This window comes from Miniopterus schreibersii, assembly GCF_964146895.1.
Source record: "Miniopterus schreibersii genome assembly, chromosome: 22".
Lineage (NCBI taxonomy): Eukaryota > Metazoa > Chordata > Mammalia > Chiroptera > Miniopteridae > Miniopterus > Miniopterus schreibersii.
Window position 1 is genome coordinate 1,875,056 of NC_138124.1, and position 23,014 is coordinate 1,898,069.

At 47.6% G+C, this 23,014-nt stretch overlaps 1 protein-coding gene across 2 annotated transcripts in view; it reads left to right on the forward strand.

Moving 5' to 3' along the window:
- TRPM1 (transient receptor potential cation channel subfamily M member 1) overlaps nt 1-22,375 on the forward strand; it is a gene marked incomplete at its 5' end in the record, with an annotated part of 61,473 nt that extends 39,098 nt beyond the window's left edge. Inside the window, 7 exons of one of the 2 annotated variants that reach the window (XM_081124649.1) lie at nt 2,199-2,450; nt 3,906-4,098; nt 5,998-6,018; nt 7,272-7,416; nt 9,016-9,218; nt 9,827-9,959; nt 20,497-22,375. In XM_081124649.1, coding sequence (XP_080980775.1) covers nt 2,199-2,450; nt 3,906-4,098; nt 5,998-6,018; nt 7,272-7,416; nt 9,016-9,218; nt 9,827-9,959; nt 20,497-21,772 — 2,223 coding nt within the window. In that variant the 3' untranslated portion in view covers nt 21,773-22,375. The remainder of the gene's footprint in view (nt 1-2,198; nt 2,451-3,905; nt 4,099-5,997; nt 6,019-7,271; nt 7,417-9,015; nt 9,219-9,826; nt 9,960-20,496) is intronic. The other variant, XM_081124650.1, reaches the window with a different exon arrangement.
- Between the last annotated feature and the right edge of the window lie 639 nt (nt 22,376-23,014).

The following is a 23,014-nucleotide window of genomic DNA, read 5'->3' on the forward strand; positions in this document are numbered from 1 at the left end:
AATCCACTGAGCCACACTGGCCGTGCTTGCCAGTGGTTATTAAAGGAGGTTCTCAGGAGAGCCATGAGGGGGAGCAAGGGCGGCAGGCTAGGAGAAGGAAGGGCTGAGCGAGGCATGGTTTTGGTGGCCCTCGCCCTGGTCTGATCCTGCAAGAGATTCTGAGTGTATTGGACACTGTACAGCCTGTCCCACCTTGAGTGAAGGGACCAGAGTTTTGTGCCCACATCTTCCAGTCATTGGCACCTCAGGGAAAGGCAGCTTCAATTGCCAGGGGAGGCAGGTGGAATCAGAACAGCAACACCTGCAGCAGGTGGGAGCCGGGCACACCCGCCTGGTGAAAGCCTCCAGGGAACCTGAGCCGGCCACGGGAGCGTGTGCTACAAACAGAGGGAACCAGATTTTCAACTAACTGTTGAATAAGGACAGATACCTCCCCGTGCGTGACTCATATCACAGAGGACTTAAAACAAACATGTAACCCCTAGAAGGCGGCCTCAGCAGGTGGCAGAGGAAATGCGGGCCAGGTATTTCCTCTTCTCTCTGACATCATCTGCAGGTTTGAATACACTATATTCATGTCTAAAGAGAAAGCTTATATCCGAGAAAAAATGAACTTGAACCGGAAAAGCACACAGTAGGACTGCACAATCCTTCTGGGGCTGATACAGAACCAGTGCTATTGTTTTCCGGTTATTATTGACCCATGCACTGAACTGAAAAAACCATGAAAACCATGACCGGCAACAACTTCTGGACGGAGTGAGTTCGATGCCGTGTTCTAACGAGAGCCTGAGAAACCCAAAGAGTGTCAAGTCCAGTTATTTACAGCTCATCTCCTGTGACTACACTTCCTTTTCTACTTGGGCTTCGTTCAAACTCTGCAGATGTCACAGCTGGGGTTTTCCAAGTGGCCGGCCACACCACAGCGCCACCGTGATCTTGCGGGCATCAGCCACGTGCTAAGACCCTGTTCTTGATGCCAGGAGCTCACCCTCCAGTTATAGGAAAGAGGGAGGCCATCACCCAGTGCACGTGGATTTAAATTGTTAAATCCCTTCTTTGTTGGCCGATAAATAGTCATCACCCATCCCACACCTGGGGTCCCTGAGACCTACCCAGTGTCTTCATAACTAAAGGGGGGCCACCTGTCACAGCAGGCCCCCACCCTACTGCACACCTTAGCTGAGCCCATGGGGCTCACTCTGTGTGGGCCTGTGCATGCTGGTTCCTACATATTTTATTCCAAGGAAGTAGTGAGTTTTTATTTTATTTTTTATTTTTTAAAATATATCTTTATTGATTTCAGAGAGAGAAAAGGAGAGGGAGAGAGAGAGAGAAACATCAATGATGAGAGAGTCATTGATCGAGCCCGCAACCCGGGCCTGTGCCCTGACCGGGAATAGAACCCCGATCGCCTGGATCCTAGGCCGACGCTCAACTGCTGAGCCACGCCCGACCGGGCAGTAGTGAGTTTTTAAAAAAAAATTTATTGATTGATTTGAGAGGGGGGAGAGAGAGAGAGAGAGAAACATCAAGTTGTCGCTCCACTCATTTCTGCATCATTGGTTACTTCTTGCATATGCCCTGACCAGGGACTGAACCCGCAACCTTGGGGTGCCGGGACAACGCTCCAGCCAACCGAGCTGTCCAGCCAGGGCCCAAGGAAGCAGTGATTTTTTTAATCAGTGATTTTCAAAGGGTAAGAGCACAAGTAGAGGAAAATCAAGGTTCAATTTCCCCTGACTTCCCCTATCTAAGTTGCAAAGGAATTCTTACAAATAAACATCTCATCTCCTCGCCTGGCTCTGCCCTCTCCACCGGGATGCCTGCCCTCCTGTGGGACCCCACGGGCCCATCTCCCCTCCGGAGTTTCCTTCTGGAACGTCAGCTCACAGGCACGGGTCCAGAGAACCAGGAAAGACATCAGGAGCCAGCTGACTTAACGACAGCCAGAGGGTATCAGTCCGAAGGCATTTCCTGAGAGCTCGTGAAACACGGAATCTAGGAACGCAGAGGACTCCGTGGAATTTCCCTTTTTAGATGTCTTTGTCGGCCTGCGAGGACTGGCGTGGAGGTCTGGCGCAGGAAAGGGAACCAGATGCCCCGGGATGTTCCACCGGCCCTGTCTGTCCCAGAGTCTAAGATGAAGCCTCCCACCCAGCACCCCCTGTTCACTGCTCCCTGGCATTTGCTTTCAGATCCTCATGTCGGAACCCGGCAAACTCAGCCAGAAGATAAAAGTTTGGCTGCAGGAGTACTGGAACATCACGGACCTGGTGGCCATCTCCGTGTTCATGATCGGAGTGATCCTGCGCCTGCAGAAGCAGCCGTACATGGGCTACGGCCGGGTCATCTACTGCGTGGATATCATCTTTTGGTACATCCGCGTCCTAGACATCTTCGGCGTCAACAAGTACCTGGGGCCCTACGTGATGATGATCGGAAAGATGGTTAGTGCTAACGCCCCGTGAGTCAGCGCAGACGCGTGGCTGGAGCGAGGATGTGAGGCCCGGCCTCGGGGCGGCTTTGTTAGATTTCACTGGGTCTTTTCTTTGCGGTTGGTTTCTTACAGAAAGTGATTTTTGCTTTAAGATCCCTAATGCTCCTGCATGTAAATAAGTTAAAATCTAGTTGACGGACAGGAGTCAAGGGCCGACTTGCCTGCTTGCAAGCTCACACACACACGGCAATAACCCGATTGATAACCTCCTAACATGTAGCAGGAGCCAGAGACAAAGGGGGCCCAGCCAGGGTCATTCCCCGCCTGTGTTCCAGACAGTCTTCAGCTCACCGGCTTGGGCCTGGAGTGGACACAAGCAATTCCTGTGGAGAGGTCAGGAAAACCCTTGGCAACATTTCCTCCAGAACTGGATGGAATGTGAAACGAAGACTGAACCAGCCGATCTTCCTTTCATCATCTCAAATAGCTTCAGTGTTAGGACTGGTCCCAGGAGAAAGGATATTTTTTCCATTGATTTTTTTTAGAGAATGGAAGAGAGGGAGAGAGGCAGAGAGAGAAACATCAATGTGAGAGCAGAACATCCATTGGCTGCCTCTTGCACGCCCCCGACTGGGGATTGAGCCCAAAACCCGGGCATGTGCCCTGACCGGGCACTGAACCCACGACCCTTCGGTGCACAGGCCGGTGCTCTAATCACCGAGCAACACCATCCAGGGGTAGGAATAATTTTTTTTTTTTTTTGAATATATCTTTATTGATTTCAGAGAGAGGAAAGGAGAGGGAGAGAGACAGAAACGTCAATGATGAGAGTCATTGATCGAGCCCACAACCCGGGCATGTGCCCTGACCGGGAATCGAACCCCGATCGCCTGGATCCTAGGTCGACGCTCAACCGCTGAGCCACGCCCGGCCGGGCCAGGAATAATTCTTTATAGGGCGAGTGGCTTGGAGTGAAAGGATATATGAATTAGCTTATCCTGGCAGGGCTCATACCCAAAATTAGAAGTTAGACCGGTTCGGCGTGCAGGAAGCAGAGCGTCGTTCATTGTAACCGCTCAGCGTTTGTACAGTGAATGAGTAGATACCAGGGTGTATTCTCCGTTCATTAGCTGGTTACTGCCTGAGACACCTCCTCTTACCATTTCTTAGCTTTCGTTACAAATTCACACATTTTCCCGCGAGTCTCTCCTTTCTCGTGCGCAGTTGTAGTTACCAGAAGAATAGTTGTCGATGAGCAACAACAGACGGGAAGGGTGATGGAGACGAAGACGGCAGCGTTCTAGAATAAGACGCAGAAAGGGGGATGGCCCGGGGCGGGATGGGGGAGAGGAAAGGCTCTCTTCCCTCGGACGCGCTGAGGGCGTCTTTGGGGAGGGCAGTAGCAGGAACCACGCGACCTTGGCCCGGGAGTTAAGACGGTGAGACCGGTTTTCTTTCCGTGCAGATGATTGACATGCTGTACTTTGTGGTCATCATGTTGGTCGTGCTGATGAGTTTCGGGGTGGCCCGGCAGGCCATCCTGCACCCGGACGAGGAGCCCTCCTGGAGACTGGCCCGGAACATCTTCTACATGCCCTACTGGATGATCTACGGAGAGGTGTTTGCAGACCAGATAGACCGTAAGACTAGAATTCATAGTAAGGTTCTCTTCCCTGCTTCCGAGGCAGGCGATCGGATCCAAAGTAACCAAAGGGCACGCGTTAATTTGGGGATAAAGTATTTCTTTTTTTCTTTTTTTTTTTTTTTAAATATATCTTTATTGATTTCAGAGAGAGGAAAGGAGAGGGAGAGAGAGAGATAGAAACATCAATGATGAGAGAGTCATTGATCGAGCCCACAACCCTGGCATGTGCCCTGACCGGGAATCGAACCCCGATCGCCTGGATGCTAGGCCAAGGCTCAACCGCTGAGCCCCGCCCAGCTGGGCAGGGGATAAAGTATTTCTTAAATCCTGCCATGGACATCCAATGATTTTATGAAGTAGTAGTGCAGGTGATCAGATGGAGATTTCTGAGACCTCAGTATGTTCCTTATGCTCTAAAAGCTATTAACCGGAATTCTGGGTCTCACGTCCCTTTAGCTGGGCCTGGGGACCATGCTAACCCATGACTGTGGCTCCAGGGCCAGGATCCTAATGTGTCTTCAACCTGAGCTCTTTCCACCCGAGACCGAGCTGGTGGTGTCATCCTAGTGGAATGAGACGCTGAGCATGACAGGGTGCTGGGGTCCCACGTCACCTGCTTCTTCAAGCCACCAGAGCCCTTTCTCCGCACAGGTGTCCATCTCTCCTTTACTAGCGGGGTGCTATATTTTTAATGATTAGCAATAATCTGACTGTTAGCAGAGGAAGTGAGCTACAACCCTACGTGGATTTGTGGGGAACGGAGACCCCAGCACCTCCCCAGGCTGAGCCGCTTGTCACAGCGTCTCTCGGGTTGTAGGGGAGGGGAGCTCAGATGTCCTTGGGCCCAGACAGTCAATGCCCCACCAGCGAGCCAGGGCTTTCGGTCCAGCTTTCATGTCAGCGTCAGTATTTTCATTTGCGTGTTAGCGTTACCGTGAAGCATTATGTGCAACAGCAGGTCTGCTGCTTCCAGTGTTCTGCCTTTGGGGACTAGAAGGGTTTTTATTATTGAGTTTATTAGGGTGACATTGGTTAATAAAACTCTCTAGGTTTCAGGTGTACAATTCTATGATCCATTGTCTGTATATTGTATTGTGTGTTCCCCGCCCCAAGGCAAGTCTCCTTCCATCAAGAGAAGGTCTTGAAGGTCCTTCCCTTGTAGGAAACGCAGGGTTCTCAGTGTAGCCACAGTCACTAGGTCAGACTGATAACAAGGTCACGCAATGCCTCTGTCTAGCTTTTATAATTCGGGATACGTTATTATCCCAGCTACCTTAAAGTCAGTTACTGGTAAGCCAGAACATAAGAATCTAATTTGGTTTCAAAGAGTATTAGGTAGGTGAACATGAAACACAAAACAGAAACGCTCAAAGTCCCTGGATCCAGACGTAAGTTGTAACGTTTTTATCGGTATTTATCCAGTTCAATTGGGTAATGCGAGAAGGTAGAGGTAAACTGGAGGCTACATTATTTTCGGTGACACCCTTAATGCGGGTTTTTGATCGGATTATTAGGTATTTATTTTGTATGTATTTGTGCCTGTGGGGTGTCTGTGTTGGGCTCTGGAGGATGCCTGATTGGTTACCCTGAACGTTAAAATGATCCTCTGCCCACAGCCTTGTGTCTTTCTCACGATATTTTTAACAACTGAGCTTTTGTTGCTGCTTATGACACATGGTAAAAATAAACATTCATGAAATATATATACATTTCCTAGAATTAACAATGGGTACAATTCTCCTGAATAGACCATGGTGACCAAGCGTGAATCTGTAATTCCCAAGCTTGAAGATTTTGCTTTTCTCGTGTTTGTAATCATTTTACTTTTCTCTCAACCGTCACCTTATTTCCCCCCCTCTTTTCCTGTCATGACTAAAAATAAATAAAACCCTGCTTTCCAATCGCTGTATAGTCTACGCCATGGAAATTAACCGTAAGTTTACCCTGAATTTATGACTCTAGCCCGTGAAGTGTGTGTATTAATTAGTCTCTTCCTTAGCTAATGAATTGATAGCTAAGGGTGCAAATACTTCTCTGGCTTTCTGATGTCAATGATTTTTAAACCGTAAATAAGTGAGAAGTAGGTAGACTATAAATTGATGGAGATTACTTCACTAACCGCTGTTGGGGTCATCCTATCTTTTCTCCGTGAAATAGGTCCCATAGGATCAAAGTGGCATTTCAAATGAGCTGAGGGAGAAAAGATGATTTTCCTTTTAAAATATTTTTTAATTGATTTTAGAGAGAGGAAGGGAGAGGGGGGGAGAGAGAGAGAGAGAACAATATTGATCAGCTGCCCCCGACGCACCTGATACTACGGGTCAAGCCTGCAACCGGGTATGTGCCCTGACAGGGAATCGAACCACTGAGCCACACCAGCCAGGGCGAAAAGATGATTTTTCAAACGTGGCACCAGAACAATAGACTAATGGATACGGAGGTAGAGGGATCCTTACCTCCTGCCCCATAACAAAATTATTTTCAAAGTTAATTATGAGTGAAACCAAGAAGACAACACAAGCTGATGTTAAATAATTAGAAGACACAATACCTTTCTAATGGGCAACAGTAAAGAAAAAGACCATAGAAAGCCAGGCAGTGAAAGACAAGTATCACATGGTCTCGCTTATACGTGGAATCTAAAGAACTTAATAAACTGATGAACAGAATAGATTCAATGCCATGGAAGCATAGAGGAGACTGATGAATGTCAGAGGGAGGGAGGAGGGCGGGTGGGTGGAGGGGGAGAAAGTAACCAAGGAATTTATATGCAAATATGCACAACCCAAGGACACGGACAATGGTGGGGAGAGGGACTGGGGAGGGGGAAGGGACGGGGTGGAACAGGTCATTGGGGAGAAAAAGGGACATCTGTAGTATTTTAAACAATAATAAAATTTAAAAAGAAAAAAAAAAAAAGACCATAGAGATAGATTTAGCTGCTTAAAAATTAAGAACTTCTATCTGTGAGAAACATAATTAAGAAATGGGACAATGTTTACGAACGCAACGAGTTACGAATGATCATCTCTGAGCGCAGAAAGGAGTTCCTTCTGTATGTGAGTTGATATTTTTCACAGAAAAAAAATACTAAAAAAGAAATAGGTCACTTAATAACCTCTGTAAGTTATTTGTTCATTTCATTCTATCTCAAAGCAAGCATGAAAAGACAAACTTTTGTTTCAGCTCCTTGTGGTGACAACCAATATGACGAGGAGGGCAAGCGCCTCCCCCCCTGCATCCCAGGCGCCTGGCTGACCCCAGCCATCATGGCGTGCTACCTCCTGGTGGCCAACATCCTGCTGGTCAACCTGCTCATCGCGGTGTTCAAGTATGTGTCATGGCTGATGACCGTGTGCTTGTTAATTATTATTTTACAGGTTTTCAGTTTAATCTCGGAATTCCCCCTGTGCTACGGTGAATGTACACAGGATTCCACTAGGGCTTTGAAATGGGTGGAATTTTGCAGTCTTTTTTGTTCAAGGTTAACCAGCCTTCATGTATTCGTAAATCAAGAGTTGATGTTATATACAATTAAATTTAATCATGGTTTGGATTTTAACACTGTAGGGTTTTGGTTTTATTTTTTTAATTTATTGATTGATTTGAGAGAGAGAGAGAGAGAAACATGGATTTGTTGTTCCCCTTAGTTACGCATCATTGGTTGATTCTTGTATGTGCCCCGACCAGGGATCGAACCTGCAAACTTGGTGTATCTGGATGATGCTCTAACCACCTGAGCTACCTGGCCAGAGTAGGATGTGTTTTAATCTATTAAAAATATTTTCGCCCGGCCAGGCATGGCTCAGCGGTTGAGCATCGACCTAGGACCCAGGCAATCAGGGTTCGATTCCCGGTCAGGGCACATGCTTGGGTTGCAGGCTCAATCAGTGACTTTATCATCATTGATGTTTCTATCTCTCTCTCTCTCTCTCTCTCCTTCCCATTCTCTGAAATCAATAAAGATATATTAAAAATATATATATATATTTTCTTAGATGAAAGTCTCCTGAAGTAGAGAAGCTTTGATGTAGTCGTGCCTTTAATTCATGATCAGAGGCACAGAAAGCAATGTCGTCCCTAAGCTGTGACAATTGCTGTCATATTATAATAAAATATTGACAGAATAGAAAATAAAATAGCCTAGAAAAAAATGGTTAAACCGAAAATCAAGTTTTTGGTAAAACCTGACCATTTTGGCATGGTGAGTACATGACCATGCTTAATAATGTTGAAAAACATTTGTATAGCTTTTAGGATGAACAATATGAGGAAAAGATCCATCACAGAAATATAGACTCTTAGAGCTGACCGGGGCATTGGAGAGAACCTGGTTCAAACTCCACGTTTGAGAGACGAGAAAATAAAGGTCATGAGAAGTTAACTGGCTTCTCTGAGGTCCCCGTGTTGACAGAAAACACGTTCAATCAGGATTCCCACTGCCAACCATTGTGCCCTTACCGCCTCCCATTGGAAACTCAACCACAAAGATGGGACCTACCCAACGTCCAAAATAGCTCATCTTCAATCAAATAAGTACCATAAGTAATCAATTCCGTTACCAAAAATAAAGTAGGCTGAAATGGAAGTTTAAATACTTTAAAATGCTTAGTTGAATGGCTCATACTTTTAAATATATGGAATAAAATTCCCTGAGCAATATGAGTCTGATGACAGCCACGTGGTTTTTTTCAAGAAAGCTGTAACAATTTCAATACTCGCAATTACTATTTATGCGAGTAAAATGCCTTTGAGTGTAGATGATCCCCACAGTGATAGATAAACCAAAGGAGAGGGCCATCTAGGAGTTAGAACTAAGCGGCACTCAAAGGCCATTTCATTGCGTCTTGTCATATCACGGCAACTCTGACTGCTCTGGAGAATCACATAAGAAGTATGATGATTAACTGAAAATGTGTTCTTTTTAAAGCAATACCTTCTTTGAAGTAAAGTCCATATCCAACCAAGTGTGGAAATTCCAGCGGTATCAGCTGATCATGACGTTTCACGACCGGCCAGTCCTGCCTCCACCGATGATCATTTTAAGCCATATCTACATAATCGTCATGCGTCTCAGTGGTCGCTGCAGGAAGAAGCGAGAAGGGGACCAAGACGAGCAGGATCGAGGACTGAGTATGTGCATGACCCTTTCATTTCTCACTCAGGCTCCTTTCAAGGGAGTTTCCCAGTGGGACACCCTCGTGGAAATCTCATTAAACTACTCAAATGTTTGAAAGCACAACGCTCTTGCCCAACTGCCATTCTTTGCGCAGCTCTTCTCGTTTTGTGATGATTTTATTCTAGTTTTGTTAATTTATTAGTAAATAATTTATTAGTAAATTAATTTTAAAAAATGGAGAGTTCTTGAAAGTAACTCTTCTGTATCAAATCAGTGTCCCTTTCAAATTGTTTTAATGTGTTGCATCTAAAGATCGTGGGAAATAAGTGCAGTACACTCAACTCTATCCATGCAATACATGCAAAAGGTTTTCCAGGAAATAGTACTTCAGTTCGCTTTCTGAATAGCTGCCATTTGGGCTTTTTGTGTTGAAAAGTGAGTCGTTTTGCTCCATTAGAACGATGATAGTTGCTTATCACAAGGTCTTCTTGTGTGATAAACAGTTGGACCAGGTAGTTGGAAAAGTGTCCCCACTGAGGCTGGGCCGTGAAATGCACCATGACGCAAGGGGGTTCTTCACGGGCACCGTGGGCTCTCACCGGGCAAACCCTTCTCCGCGCAGAGCTGTTTCTCAGCGAGGAGGAGCTGAAGAGGCTGCATGAGTTCGAGGAGCAGTGCGTGCAGGAGCACTTCCAGGAGAAGGAGGACGAGCAGCAGTCGTCCAGCGACGAGCGCATCCGTGTCACCTGCGAGAGGTGCGTCCAGCATGTCGCCAGCTCTGGGCCCCAGGTTTGCGGGCTCCACCCCATTCTGGGGGGAGGGGGGCAGGTTCATTTAAATACGCACTCCCCGTTCTCTGGTTTAGTAAAATTTCGGGTGTTTTTTTGGTTTGTTTTTTTAAATTTTTTTTATTGATTTCAAGGAGGGAGGGAGAGGGAGAGAGAGATAGAAACATCAACCGAGGTAGGTGCCCTTGGCCAGAACTGACCCTGGGACCCCTCAGTCCTCAGGCCGATGCTCTAACCACTGAACAAACCAGCTAGGGCTTCCTACATATTCTTTCATTCCACAGTTTTCGAGACTGTCAGTTAAGAAAAGCAATTTGAGCTTGTTAAAAATTATAATTGGCCTGGCCGGGCGTGGCTTAGTGGTTGAGCGTCGACCTGGGATCCAGGCGATCAGGGTTCGATTCCCGGTCAGGGCACATGCCCGGGTTGCGGGCTCGATCAATGACTCTCTCATCATTGATGTTTCTGTCTCTCTCTCTCCCTCTCCTTTCCTCTCTCTGAAATCAATAAAGATATATTAAAAAAAAATTATAATTGATTAAAAAAACTCACATTGTTCCAAAGAGTTTAACCAACAATGTGGGTAGAAGGCGAGCGTGGAGAAGCAGACCTGCCTAAGGGGACTCTAGCTCAGCATGATATCCTTGGGTGCTCAGAATTACAGGCTCCTGATACAGGTTACAGATGAGCGTAAAGACCCGGTAGGGCCTCAAAAGACTATTTCAGCATAGCTCCCAATCAGGGGCCCTCAAATTACAACAGAACTCATGGTGCTCCTTGAAGTCTCCCTGGTGCGTGTCCAGGCCAGTGACTCCTCCTCAGCCCCTGGCAGCGGCAGGTCTCTGGCCTCTCTCCCCTCCTAGACCTAGTCACCTTGTAATACAGCCGGCCAAACTCAAGGGTCATCGCACCAACGTTTGGTCTTAATAAGGTATCTTTTCGATAAAACTTGGAACCACTTCCTTGCTGTTTTAATAGTGATTAATAAGCTTTCAAGATGTACAAATTAAAAAAAAAAAATTAAAAAAAAATTTAAATAAAAAGCTACATTAAAAAAAAAAAAAAAATATATATATATATATATATATATATATATATATATATATATATATGTACAAATTAGCCCTGGCCGGTTTGGCTCAGTGCTTAGTGTCGACCTGTGGACTGAAGGGTCCCGGGTTTGATTCCAGCCGAGGGCATGTGCCTCAGTTGCAGGCTCATCCCTGGCCCTGTTGGGGTGCATGCAGGAAGCAGCCAATCTTTGTCTGTCTCTCTCTCCATCCCTTCTACTCTGAAAAGCAATGGGAAAAATATCCTCGGGTGAGAATAAGAACAGAAATGTACCAATTATTTCTTCATAGAGAGATGAGGGACCCCCATCTTGATGATGGGAAATTTCCACTTTTCAGTTAGACATTAACTTGGATGGAATCACAGCCAGTAATTTACAGTGGAAATTGTGTTCTGCCTCATGCTCCCTCTCCCCCCCCTCCCCGGAGCATTGTTTGGATTTTTACCATTCTTGGACCCAGGCTCCAGGAATGTGGTTATCAGGTCACTACCAAATTACGTGGTTTTCCTCCAGGGCCCCGTGCACACATCACAGGAATGAAAGTGTGCCGGGCAGTAAAAACAGGCTCCTTCCCGTTTCCCTGGGCTGGGAACACCGGCGATGGGAGCGCATTCACAGGTGACTACCGGAGACAGAAAGGAGGGGGCTCAGGGGGAGAAGCTTACCCAGGCCAGCGGAGGAGCAATGGAGAGCAAATTAATTATTTCCCCCTAATTTTTGGCACCAGTGATGGTTTTGAAAATCAAACTTTTGAGTCCTCGGACGTTTCTCCCATTTCTCTATGCTTCTAAAATGGACTGTTCATTTTCTGAGTCACCATTTGCTGATTTTCCTAGTTGTGTCATCACCGGCTCTGTTCAGACCTGGGGTCGGGCCCTTCCGGGCCTCCCTGGTGTCTGGGCACCTTTCAAAACCTGGACCAGCGATTTGCAAGTCTCAGTCTTGCAAATGTGTTCACACAGGAAGTTATACACTTGTCCTCCTCTGTGCAGGCTGCTCCTGCGTGCAGGACGCTCCTCTGTGTAGACTGCTCCTCTGTGCAGGCTGCTCCTGCGTGCAGGACGCTCCTCTGTGTAGACTGCTCCTCTGTGCAGGGTGCTCCTCTGTGTAGTGCTGCTCCTCTGTGCAGGGTGCTCCTCTGTGCAGGGTGCTCCTCCGTGCAGGGTGCTCCTCTGTGTAGGCTGCTGCTCCTCTGTGCAGGGTGCTCCTCTGTGCAGGGTGCTCCTCTGTGTAGGCTGCTGCTCTGTGTAGGCTGCTGCTCTGTGTAGGCTGCTGCTCCTCTGTGCAGGCTGCTCCTCCGTGCAGGGTGTTCCTCTGTGCAGGGTACTCTTCCGTGTAGAGTGCTGCTCCTCTGTGCAGGGTGCTCCCCTGTGCAGGGTGCTCCTCCGTGCAGGGTGCTCTTCCGTGCAGGCTGCTCCCCTGTGCAGGGTGCTCCTCTGTGCAGGATGCTCCTCTGTGCAGGGTGCTCCCCTGTGCAGGGTGCTCCCCTGTGCAGGATGCTCCCCTGTGCAGGGTGCTCCTCTGTGTAGTGCTGCTCCTCTGTGCAGGATGCTCCTCTGTGCAGGATGCTCCTCTGTGTAGAGTGCTGCTCCTCTGTGCAGGTTCCTCCTCCGTGCAGGGTGCTGCTCCTCTGTGTAGGGTGCTTCTCCGTGCAGGGTGCTCCATGAATGTGCAGGAACCAAATTCATGGCTTTCCCCTAATGCTTGCAAAGTTCTATATAAAATTCTAACAGTTTAACAATTTCTTGTCAACCTGTAATGTCCACGTTTTGTAAGAGCCAACATTCAGCCCTCCAACAGGAAATTTACAATATCACTCAGTTTTTAGTTGACCGCACACTGGGCTGCAGTGGTGTGCTTATCTCAAAGCCCCACCCAACAGGTCACTTGGTGGCTTAGGGCACTGCGCTCACGGCTTCCTCCCACCCTTGGACTTCCCCCTGTGCTCTCAGCTCTGTCAGTGGCACCACAGGCCATCTCATTCAGTGACATCAGCAGATCATTCTGACACCTCCCTCTCCACTAACGACCAGGTTCTGTTTACTTCCCCAAGTTCTGTTTGCTTTCCCACCAGCACACTGGTACAGGCTACCATCATTTCCCACTAGGATCCCTCCAGCTGCCCCCTATCTGAACTCTCCATATTCTTTCCTGCTTTTTCAATCCAATCTGCACTCAATAGACTCTGAGCAAGTCCTGCATGCTACCCCCCCCCCCCCCCACTAGCTCTCCTTAATAGCCCTGCCATGGCTCCCACTGCCTCCAGGCCTATGAGGCCCAGCTGTCTGTCCAGCCTCTGGCATGCTCAGTACTCCAGTCTTTCCGGCATTCTTTCATTCCCTCGAAGGAACCGGTTTCTTCCTACCACAGGGCCTTTGCACATGCTGTCCCTCTGCCTTTTCATTCCTTGGATCTCTGCTCAAATGCCAATTCCTTACAGAAGACTTCCCCAACCACCTCACACCTTAGGCTAGGCCAGGGATCCTGCACACTTCCACATGGTAGGAGCTCCATTTGGTGAACAATTCATGACTCAAAAGTTTGTCATCTGATTTGAATGCAAATTTCTATTTGGTTCCCTCCCGGAATACCAAATAGGACATCCCTCTGGGTTCGAAACTTTGGTTTTCCTATTAGGAGCCAGGAGCAGTTTCAAGATGCAAATGATTCTGCTCCCCCATGTCAGCAACAGCAAACAAGCACTGGTGTTGGCAGGTGTGGTCTCTTTGCTGGGAGGGATAACATCAGGGAACCGAGAGGACTGGTGGGAGGGGAACAGCTTATAAATTCCTCCTGCCAGCACAATCAAGGCAGAACTTGTCAGCCGGAATATTCTATTCTCATCAGACCAGCTGGTAACTGATAACCTGCACCCTTATGCATTGGAGTTGAAGGCCATCTCCGTGAGTCTCTTGCAAACCCGCTGTTAAATGCAACGCTGTGGTTAGTTGGGTTTTGTTTTGTGAGGCTTGGCATCCTTGTCATTGGTTCGCAGGTTCAAAAGCAACTGAGTTGGAAAGAATTTTTTCTGACAAAACTTTATCAGAGATTCAGCTTCCTTCCCTTAAACAATGAGAACTGCGTAATCCAGCGAGTTTTCCTTTTTCACTTTACGTGTGCGATATTTCAAAGTACGCAGCTATAACTCACAGATGACACATTAAAAAAAAAAAAGTTTCATTAATTGATTTCAGAGAGAGGATAAGAGAGAGAAACATTGATGATGAGAGAGAGTCGCTGATCACTTGCCTCCTGCACGACCCCCACTGGGGATCGAGCCTGCAACCCGGGCCTGTACCCTGACTGGGAATCGAACTGCAATCTCCTGGATCCTAGGTCGATGCTCAACCTCCGAGCCATGCCGGCTGGGCTCATAAATTATACATTTTAAATGCAGTTGCTCCTAGACTTAAGGATCTATGGATCTTAGAGGAGCCAAACCTTTAACAGCAGGTTCAAATTCCCCTAAACACTCTGGGCTCAGTGGTTTCTTGCCAGATTTGTGGATCTGGGTAAGGCCTTGGGTTTCCTCTAGGCTGGACAGGTAATGAGCAGTTTGTGGCCTTGAGATCTTAATGGACAGTCTCTTCCCAAGTGACCGTCGGGAAGAGAAGATGCTGGTAACAGAGACACTTACAGGAAAGACAGGAAGGAAAGAAACGGGTAGTAACCTGAAGACGGCCTGGGAGAGAGATCAGTCTTAGAGAGAAGGTGGTAGAAAGACAAACAGGCTGGGACAGAGGCGAAGTTTGGGAAGATCCCAGAGAGATATGTTGTTAATCTTATATATTAATAGGAGCCAGAGTCACTTGGATGATGGGGGATGGGTGGGGTTGAGTGTTAGGGTTTTAATGTCCTAGTAAATGACACTATTGTTCCTTACCCGGCTTTGAGAGCCAATCCAGCAATAGACGCAGGTATCAGGTAGATGGAGATAAAAAAAAATAAAATACCAGCTTTGTTAGTAATTAATGTTGTGCTGGAGGGTGTGGTTCAGTTCTTGCCAAATCCACACCCCAGAATTAGACACACACTCAGTCACAGGCGGCACCGCAGGCTCCCTTCTCACGTGGAGTCGGCTTTCCCTACCCAGCCGAGCACCTGAGCGAGACAGGGAGAGAGAGAGCACATGCTCCCTGCAGGCAGCTGGCTCCCAAAGACAGAGATGAAAGCATGCAGGGGGCCTGGTCCCCAAACCCCAGCCCGAAAATCACTCCTTGAGAATAAGTAAAACATAGAAGAGAGCCCTGGCTAGCGCGGCTCAGTGGTTAGAGTGTCGGCCTGCACACTGAAGGGCCTGGGGTTTGATTCCCTGTCAAGGGCACATACCCGGGTGGCAGGTTCGATCCCTGGCCCCGGTCAGGGCACGTGCAGGAGGCAACCAGTTGATGCGCTTCTCTCACATTGATGTTTCTCTCTCTCTCCCTTCCCTCCTTCCCTCCCTCCCTTCCATGCTCTCTAAAAACCAATGGAAAAAAATATCCTCTGTTGAGGATTAACAGCAACAAGACTGAAGAGAGGCCTGGAGTTTCACACAAATGTGAAGTCCAGTGCACAGGAAGGAACCACAGGAATGGGGAAAGAGTACCCGCCAGCAACATTACAGATGGGAGGCCAATAGGGAGGATTTGAATTCACCTCTCGGGGAAATGGGGTGAGAAGGGAGCCAGCCGACGGCCCAGCAGGAGTCATGAGGACCCAACTGGAAAGAGAGAACAGGACTTTGTATGGGGCCAAGTCAACGACCTTCACGGTGGCTCTCTTCAGCCCAAGGGCAAGGAGGCAGGGAGTGAATGATGCACGAGGCATAGCAAAAGGGGGGCTGAAGGGACCTATGCTCCCAAGAACCCGGTCCGTGGGGCTACCACAAGCGTGTTAGTGTCTGAAAGTAATGGCATGAACATATTCCATTGCCTCCGGCCAACTTTGTTCCTGCCCAGCCCTGGAGTCCTAATTGTACTGAAAGAAGGGTTAGGGATCATCATAATTATGCTGGAAGTAAGGGAGAAAGAACCCAGCATATCTATCTATCATCTATCTGTCTACCTATTTCAATGTATCTATATATTTTGGTTATTCCTCAGTCAAGGATATTTTTTCCATTTATTTTTATTTTTAAAATATATCTTTATTAAAGTTTTGTCTTTTTTTTTTTATTAATATATCTTTATTGATTTCAGAGAGAGGAAGGGAGAGGGAGAGAGAGAGATAGAAACATCAATGATGAGAGAGTCATTGATCGGCTGCAGCCCACAACCCGGGCATGTGCCCTGACTGGGAATCGAACCCTGATCGCCTGGATCCTAGGTCGACGCTCAACCGCTGAGCCATGCCTGGCCGGGCAAAATATATCTTTATTGATTTCAGAGAGAGGAAAGGAGAGGGAGAGAGAGAGATAGAAGCATCAATGAGGAGAGAGTCATTGATCGAGCCCACAACCCGGGCATGTGCCCTGACCGGGAATCGAACCCTGATCGCCTGGATCCTAGGTCGACGCTCAACCGCTGAGCTATGCCTGGTCGGGCTCCATTGATTTTTAGACAAAGTGGAAGGAAGGAAGGAAGGAAGAGGGCCAGAGAGAGAAAGAAACATGGATGTGCGAGAAACACATAGATTGGTTACCTCCCGCACATGCCCCGACTGGGGTAGGGGAACAAACCTGCAACCCAGGCATGTGCCCTTGACCAGGAATCGAACCCGAGACCCTTTGGTGCATGTGCAGATGCTCTACCACTGAGCCACACTGACCAGGGCGAGAACCTAGGGTATTAATCAGAGCTTCATTGAGTGACTGACCACAGAGTCTGACCTGAACAGAAAGTGGAACTCAGCCAGACAAGGGTAATGATTTCGTTGTCCTGAATCCCAGAAACCAAGGAGGTCTGAGGTGTGGCCGGGACCGTGTATATAAAATGGTGCATCACAGAGCTAGGGCCCCAGAGAGCTTAATACTCTTTGAGTAACTCTCTAGAATTTTGCTTGCTGAAAAGGAGAAAGCCAGAGGATTTAAGACTTAAGTCGTGTTCTTTGTGTCCTCTTTTGCATTTATAAACTCGTAGGTAAGCACAGTCAGGCCCTGCCCTGGGCGCTCTCCCTACAATTACTCAACTTAAAAGGCAGCCCCCTATTAAGACGTCAATGGGGATTAAAATAGCTGGATGTAAAACTTGGGCTGGATTAGACGACTTTATGATCTGTAGACCTGGAATAAAATTACAGGGCAGGAATGCCTTAGAACTCAATATAGAATACCGTGGGAGCTTGAAGCAAGGTTTCTTTAAGTACAAACTGCACCCAGTTGTTCCACTAACATTATGTTTTTATGTGAAGCTTTAGCTCTGTCATTAAGGAAATGTACCCATATAATTTCTGAGGTGCCTTGCAGGTGAAGGGTGATGGCTGCCCATGGAAAGCTGACTGCATATAAAACAGGTTTTAATGACTGGCCTACGACAGAGCTCCCACCCAGCGTCTAAGCTCTGTCCCTGGGGAAGACCCACAGCGACTCTCACCGTGAGAACAGGAACTCGGACCTCACATTTCATAGAGAGGAGTCTCTGAAAACCCAGTGAAGTTGTGCCATTCATAGGTATTCTCTTGGAAGTTACTACAGAAGTTCCCCCAAATGTGTACCCATTATTTGAATGAAACGGAAAGCATTATTTACAACGCTGTTAACAAAAATGTGATTTAGTGAAACTACTTTAAGCTTTAGTGGTATAATGTTCAGCATCACATAGCCTATGTAATAGCTATACTAAAACACAGATATAAAAAAAGCATGTGTGGTTCAGTGGTTAGAACATCAACCCACGCAGGTTCGATTCCCAGTCAAGGGCATGTACCTGGGTTGCAGGGTCCATCCCCAGCACCACTGTGAGAGGCAACCAATTGATGTGTCTCCTGTCAATGTCCTTCCCTCCCTCCCTCTTTCCCTCTCTCTCTAAAAATCAATGGAAAAAATACCCTTGCGTGAGAGTTAACCAAAAAGAAAAAGAAAAAAGCATGTGCGGATGTGCAATTAAACCTACTTCATACGGTCATGCTATTTTACACCTGCATATCTTTTGCAGTTCATGGAGAACTTTTATTTATACCATTTAATTTCATTGTCACGGCATTATCGCGTTACCATTGTTGTGGAAAGTGTGGATCAGAGCAGGTTAATTCAAGTCCCAGATTTCTAATTGGGAAGGAGGAGCTCCAGGGAACTGGAAATACCAGGGAGATTGCAGAGAGGCAGAAGCTTAGGAGAGTAACCCCATAAAGTCCTTTGTGAACTACAGAGCTCGCCACCAACCTGAGTGAATGTATGTGCGGGGGTGGGGGGTGTCTGTTCCGTACCGGGCATTCCAGAAGCATCAAGGGAGATGAAGTGAACAAGAAACGGCCCAGTAAGGAACTCTGGAATTTCACCCCTCCACAGATGAAACAACAAAACTGGCGACGACTTTCAAAATCAACTTTTTAGGAACTCTGGAAATTAACCAATGACTTATAGCGGTCTGCGGAGTGCTAAATCAAGAACCATGGCTGGGACGTGTTTTGTTTTTTCAAGTGAGCTTTAGGGCATTTTAACATACCAGTCCCACCCCCCACTCCTCAGCTCAGTGGCAGCCCTGAAAATAACAGCCTGAATTCCTGGTACCAGTGGAAGCAGAAAGGACCTCATCCACAAAGAATTGTAATTATTTGTTTAATCCTGCCTGGTGGCTCCCGGAAAGACTGGCTGGAAAGGCTTGTCTTCATTTCCCCTGACTTGGAACTGGCCCAGTGCTAGAGCTGCTGACTGGGGGCATGGAGGTGAGGGCACTTTGTCAATAACATTTATTTTATTCCCTGCTCCCTTAGGGGATAGGTACCAGCACTGGGGCACACAATAGATGAACTAAAAGGTTTGGGTGGAAAGGCTGAGAAATGAGATGTCCATAGGGGTTTGAAGAGCTGTGACATGCTCCTGGGAGTCTCGAAGGCCACATGCATACATAGGGCAGGGGACATGCTCAGGAAAGACCTGAGAAGGCTGAAAGATCTCAATGCTGGCTGACCTGGAGTCTCTGTGTGAGCAGAAAGGAAGGCTGAGGCAAAGATGTAAACCGCCTGGCAGAGTGTTGCAGATGTGGGCACATAGAGCGCCCCCAGCAAAGACTGGGGCATTTTTTCATTCCAGAGTTTTATGGGAATCTCTGTCTAATCATTTCTGACAACTAAGCTAACAGGACAGCTATTCCAGTGGCCACACAGAACAAAGAAGAGACTTTACAGTATTATTTCAGAAAAAAATCACTAAACAAACAACAACAACAACTAATAAGAAGCAGGAATAATGAACCCTGAGGAGGACAGGGATTCTGATAGCTTGAGCTGCCATGTTAAAATATTCAAAATATCCAGTTTTAAATGAAAACCACAAGGTGTGCAAACAAGAAAGTATGGCCCACACATCAGGAAAAAGGCAATCAATAGAAACTGGGCTCTGGGGATCCCAGATATTGGACTTCTTTACAAAGACAATAAATCAGCAACTTAAAATACATCCAAGGAGCTCAAGAAAACGATCTCTAAAGATCAAAAGGAAAGTATGAGCATGATGTCTCACCACATAGAGAATATGAACAAATTATAGCCCGGCCAGGCGTGGCTCAGTGGCTGAGCATCGACCTAGGATCTAGGAGATTGCAGTTCGATTCCCAGTCAGGGCACAGGCCCGGGTTGCAGGCTCGATCCCCAGTGGGGGGCATGCAGGAGGCAGCTGATCAATGACTCTCTCATCACTGATGTTTCTCTCTCTCTCTTTCCCTCTCCCTCTACCTTCCTTGCTCTAAAATCAATACATATTTTAAAAAAAAGAAAAAGATATTATAAATAAAAATTTTTAACCAAACAGAAAATCTGGAATTGTGTAAAGTACAATAACTGAAATGAAAATTTGACTATAGAGGCAAAAGTAAGATTCAAGCAGGCAGAAGAAAGAATGAGCGAATTTGAAGATAAGTCACTAAGTCAGTTCAGTGTAGGGGACAGAAAGATAAAGCGGGAACAGCGTCTTGGGGACCTGTGGAACACCACCCCCGTAACAGCATACACATAATGGGAGTCCCAGAAGAAGAGGAGAGGAAGCGGCTGAAAGAATATTTGAAAGAATAATGACGAAATTTCCCCCAAACCTGATGAAAGATATGAAACTACCCATCCTTCCCTCTGGTAATCATAGTACTGTTGTCTGTGTCTATGAGGGTTTGTTTTGGTTTTTATGCTTCCGATAGTCATTTTCAGCAGTTTCGTTAGGCGCATATGAAGTTTGAAAATATGCCCAATGAGCTCCAAGATTCTCAAAAGACTGTACTATCACATCACGATAAAATAATGTTATTTTTTGTTTGGTATCCGATTAACCTCAGTTGAATAAACCTATGCCTTTGTTTCCACCAGAGTTGAAAATATGTCAATGAGGTTGGAGGAGATCAACGAAAGGGAAAGTTTCATGAAAACGACCCTACAGACTGTGGACCTTCGACTCTCTCAACTGGAAGAATTATCCAGCCGAATGGTGAACGCCCTGGAAAACCTCAACGGGATCGACAAGGCCGAGCTCGTGCAGACGCGGTCCCGGGCCTCCTCCGAATGTGAAGCCACTTTCCTCCTGCGGCAGAGCAGTGCCAACAGCGCCGACAGCTGCAGCGTGTTCCGCTGCCACTTCCACGCGGAGGAGCTGTGTGAGGACGCGGTGGTCTCCATGCCACCTGGGACCGGGTTCAGGCAAGAAGCCCGCTCCGTGGGCATGAGGGGGGAAAAAGACCCGAAAGCGCACCTGATCCCCGGGCTCCAGGGCAGCCTTCACCTCCCACCCGGCCCCAGTGCCAGCGCCCCGGCCACACCGGAGGGCAGTCGACTGGCCTTAGACAACGTAAAGCACGCTTCGGAGCCAAAATCAGGCCCAGAGATTGGGATTTCGGCTGAAGGTGACCAAAGACAGGCCAACTCTAAAAAAGAAGAAATGACTTCTCCACGTTTACCTCCAACAGATGTCACGCCTGGACTGAGTAAATCGGATTTGCAAACCACGCAACTAACAGTGGAAACAGCAAAGGTAGAAGGCGCTGTTTCTCATCCCCTGGAAGACATAAAAATGACACGCTATCACCCCGATGACGTGTTCAGGGCTTGTCACACTGTGAAGTCCAGGAGCTTTGTGTATTCCCATGGCAGGAAGCGGGTCAGCGGGGTCAACAAGTGGAGCGCGGGACACAGTTCAGTCGTGGATCAGGCGTGTCCCCCGGCGGTGCAGCAGTGGACCACGGAGTGGGAATACCAGGTTCAGAAGATCACGCGCTCTCGCAGCACCGACATCCCCTTCGTGGTGTCAGAAGCTGTGGTGCAGGCGGAGCGTCAGGACCGATGGACAGACACCGAGGGTGACCACTGTGCACCTGAAACGGTCCCTCCCGCCGCTCGCTTGTCGCCAGCTGTTGCCGAGAGAACTGAGAAGGACAACTTACTGACTGTGAAACCAGACCAAGCTTTGGGGTTCCCGTCTTCAAGGTCGAAAAGTTTACACAGCCGCCCCAGGAATGCTAAAGCCGTTCCAGGCAAATTATACAGACGTGGCCATGCCAGCAGCACAAGTAGCCTTGCAGCCGTGTCTGCGGTTAAAATGGAGGAACAGAAAGCTAAGCAGGAGCGAACCTCCCCCGAGACTGAGTGCTAGCGTGTTTGGTTTCTCTGATTTTTAAATCGAAGCCACCGATGAGTGCCGCCTTGGCCGTTTAAACAGCATCAGTTTCCGAAAACGTTTTCATGAAAAGCACTTGGCAGTTTGCACGTGTGATGAAAATTTAATGCACTAAATTTAAAGTATTATTTTGTTAGCATCTGTTAGTAAACTTAGCTTTTTTTTTCCCCCAGTTGGAGTAGGATCGAATGAAAGTGACGGTAATCCAATCGAGATTAATGACTCAATCAGTACACAAGAGTCTACAATCTCTATTTCCGAGGGCCACCAAATAGCCTAAGAAATGCCTCTGGGTGCCACCGATAGGTTTCTTAAGGAGTAAGGAACTGTGTAAGAAACAGAAAATAAAGAGAAAGCAAACATGCAAAAAAGAAGTCGGGGAGAGGACATATAAAATTTCGAGCTACGAGAAATGAGAAGTGGAAAGGAGCCGTAAGCATCGTATGTTTCGTACGGGTTTCTGTTTTGCATGGTAATGTTTTAAACTTAGAAAATGAAGGAAGTACAGGGTTATATCAGACATCGCGCTGTAATAATTTCGGGTGAGCTGACTAAAAATAAAGGAGCCGAGATGCATTTTCCCGCTGTCCTGTGGCCCTTGACAGCAAACACAAATTGTCTGTACCTCCGTCTACGCAACAGTTTGTGCAGAGTCGTGGCTGACACGTAAAAGGCGTGTGTTCGAGGCGGGAACTGTCAAGAACTACAGACTATTCGTAGCTGAGAACGTGAGGCGGTGGCTTCAGCTTGTAAGTTCAGAGGCCTCCCCACTGGAGTCGGGCCTCTCTCTAGGGCCCCTAAAGGCCACCCTCCCTCCCACCACCATTCTCGGCTCTACAAAAAGGGGTTTCTCTGGCTAGAGGAGAGGCCACCGACATTGACAGAGGTTAGAGTCAGACCCTGGGCCTCACTCTCCCCCAGGAGCATCTCTTGTGAGTTCTCGGGTGGTCTCTGGAGGGCACAGGGATGACCAGCCTCATGCCCGCAGTTACCGCTGCTGCTTCGGTGACGTGCCCAGTGCCCCAAGAACCAGTGGGTAGAGAATCCAGGAATTGGTGGGGGACACATGTCACCCATAAACGGAAGCTGATCGCAGAAGAGAGGAGCGCCACGCCCACTGTCATCTGAGGTTCAGGCTGTAATTTTTTACATTATGAAAATGCCATGAAAGTAGGAACTTTGCCTTAGTGACCTGAAGAGTTTTTAGCACAAAGCCAG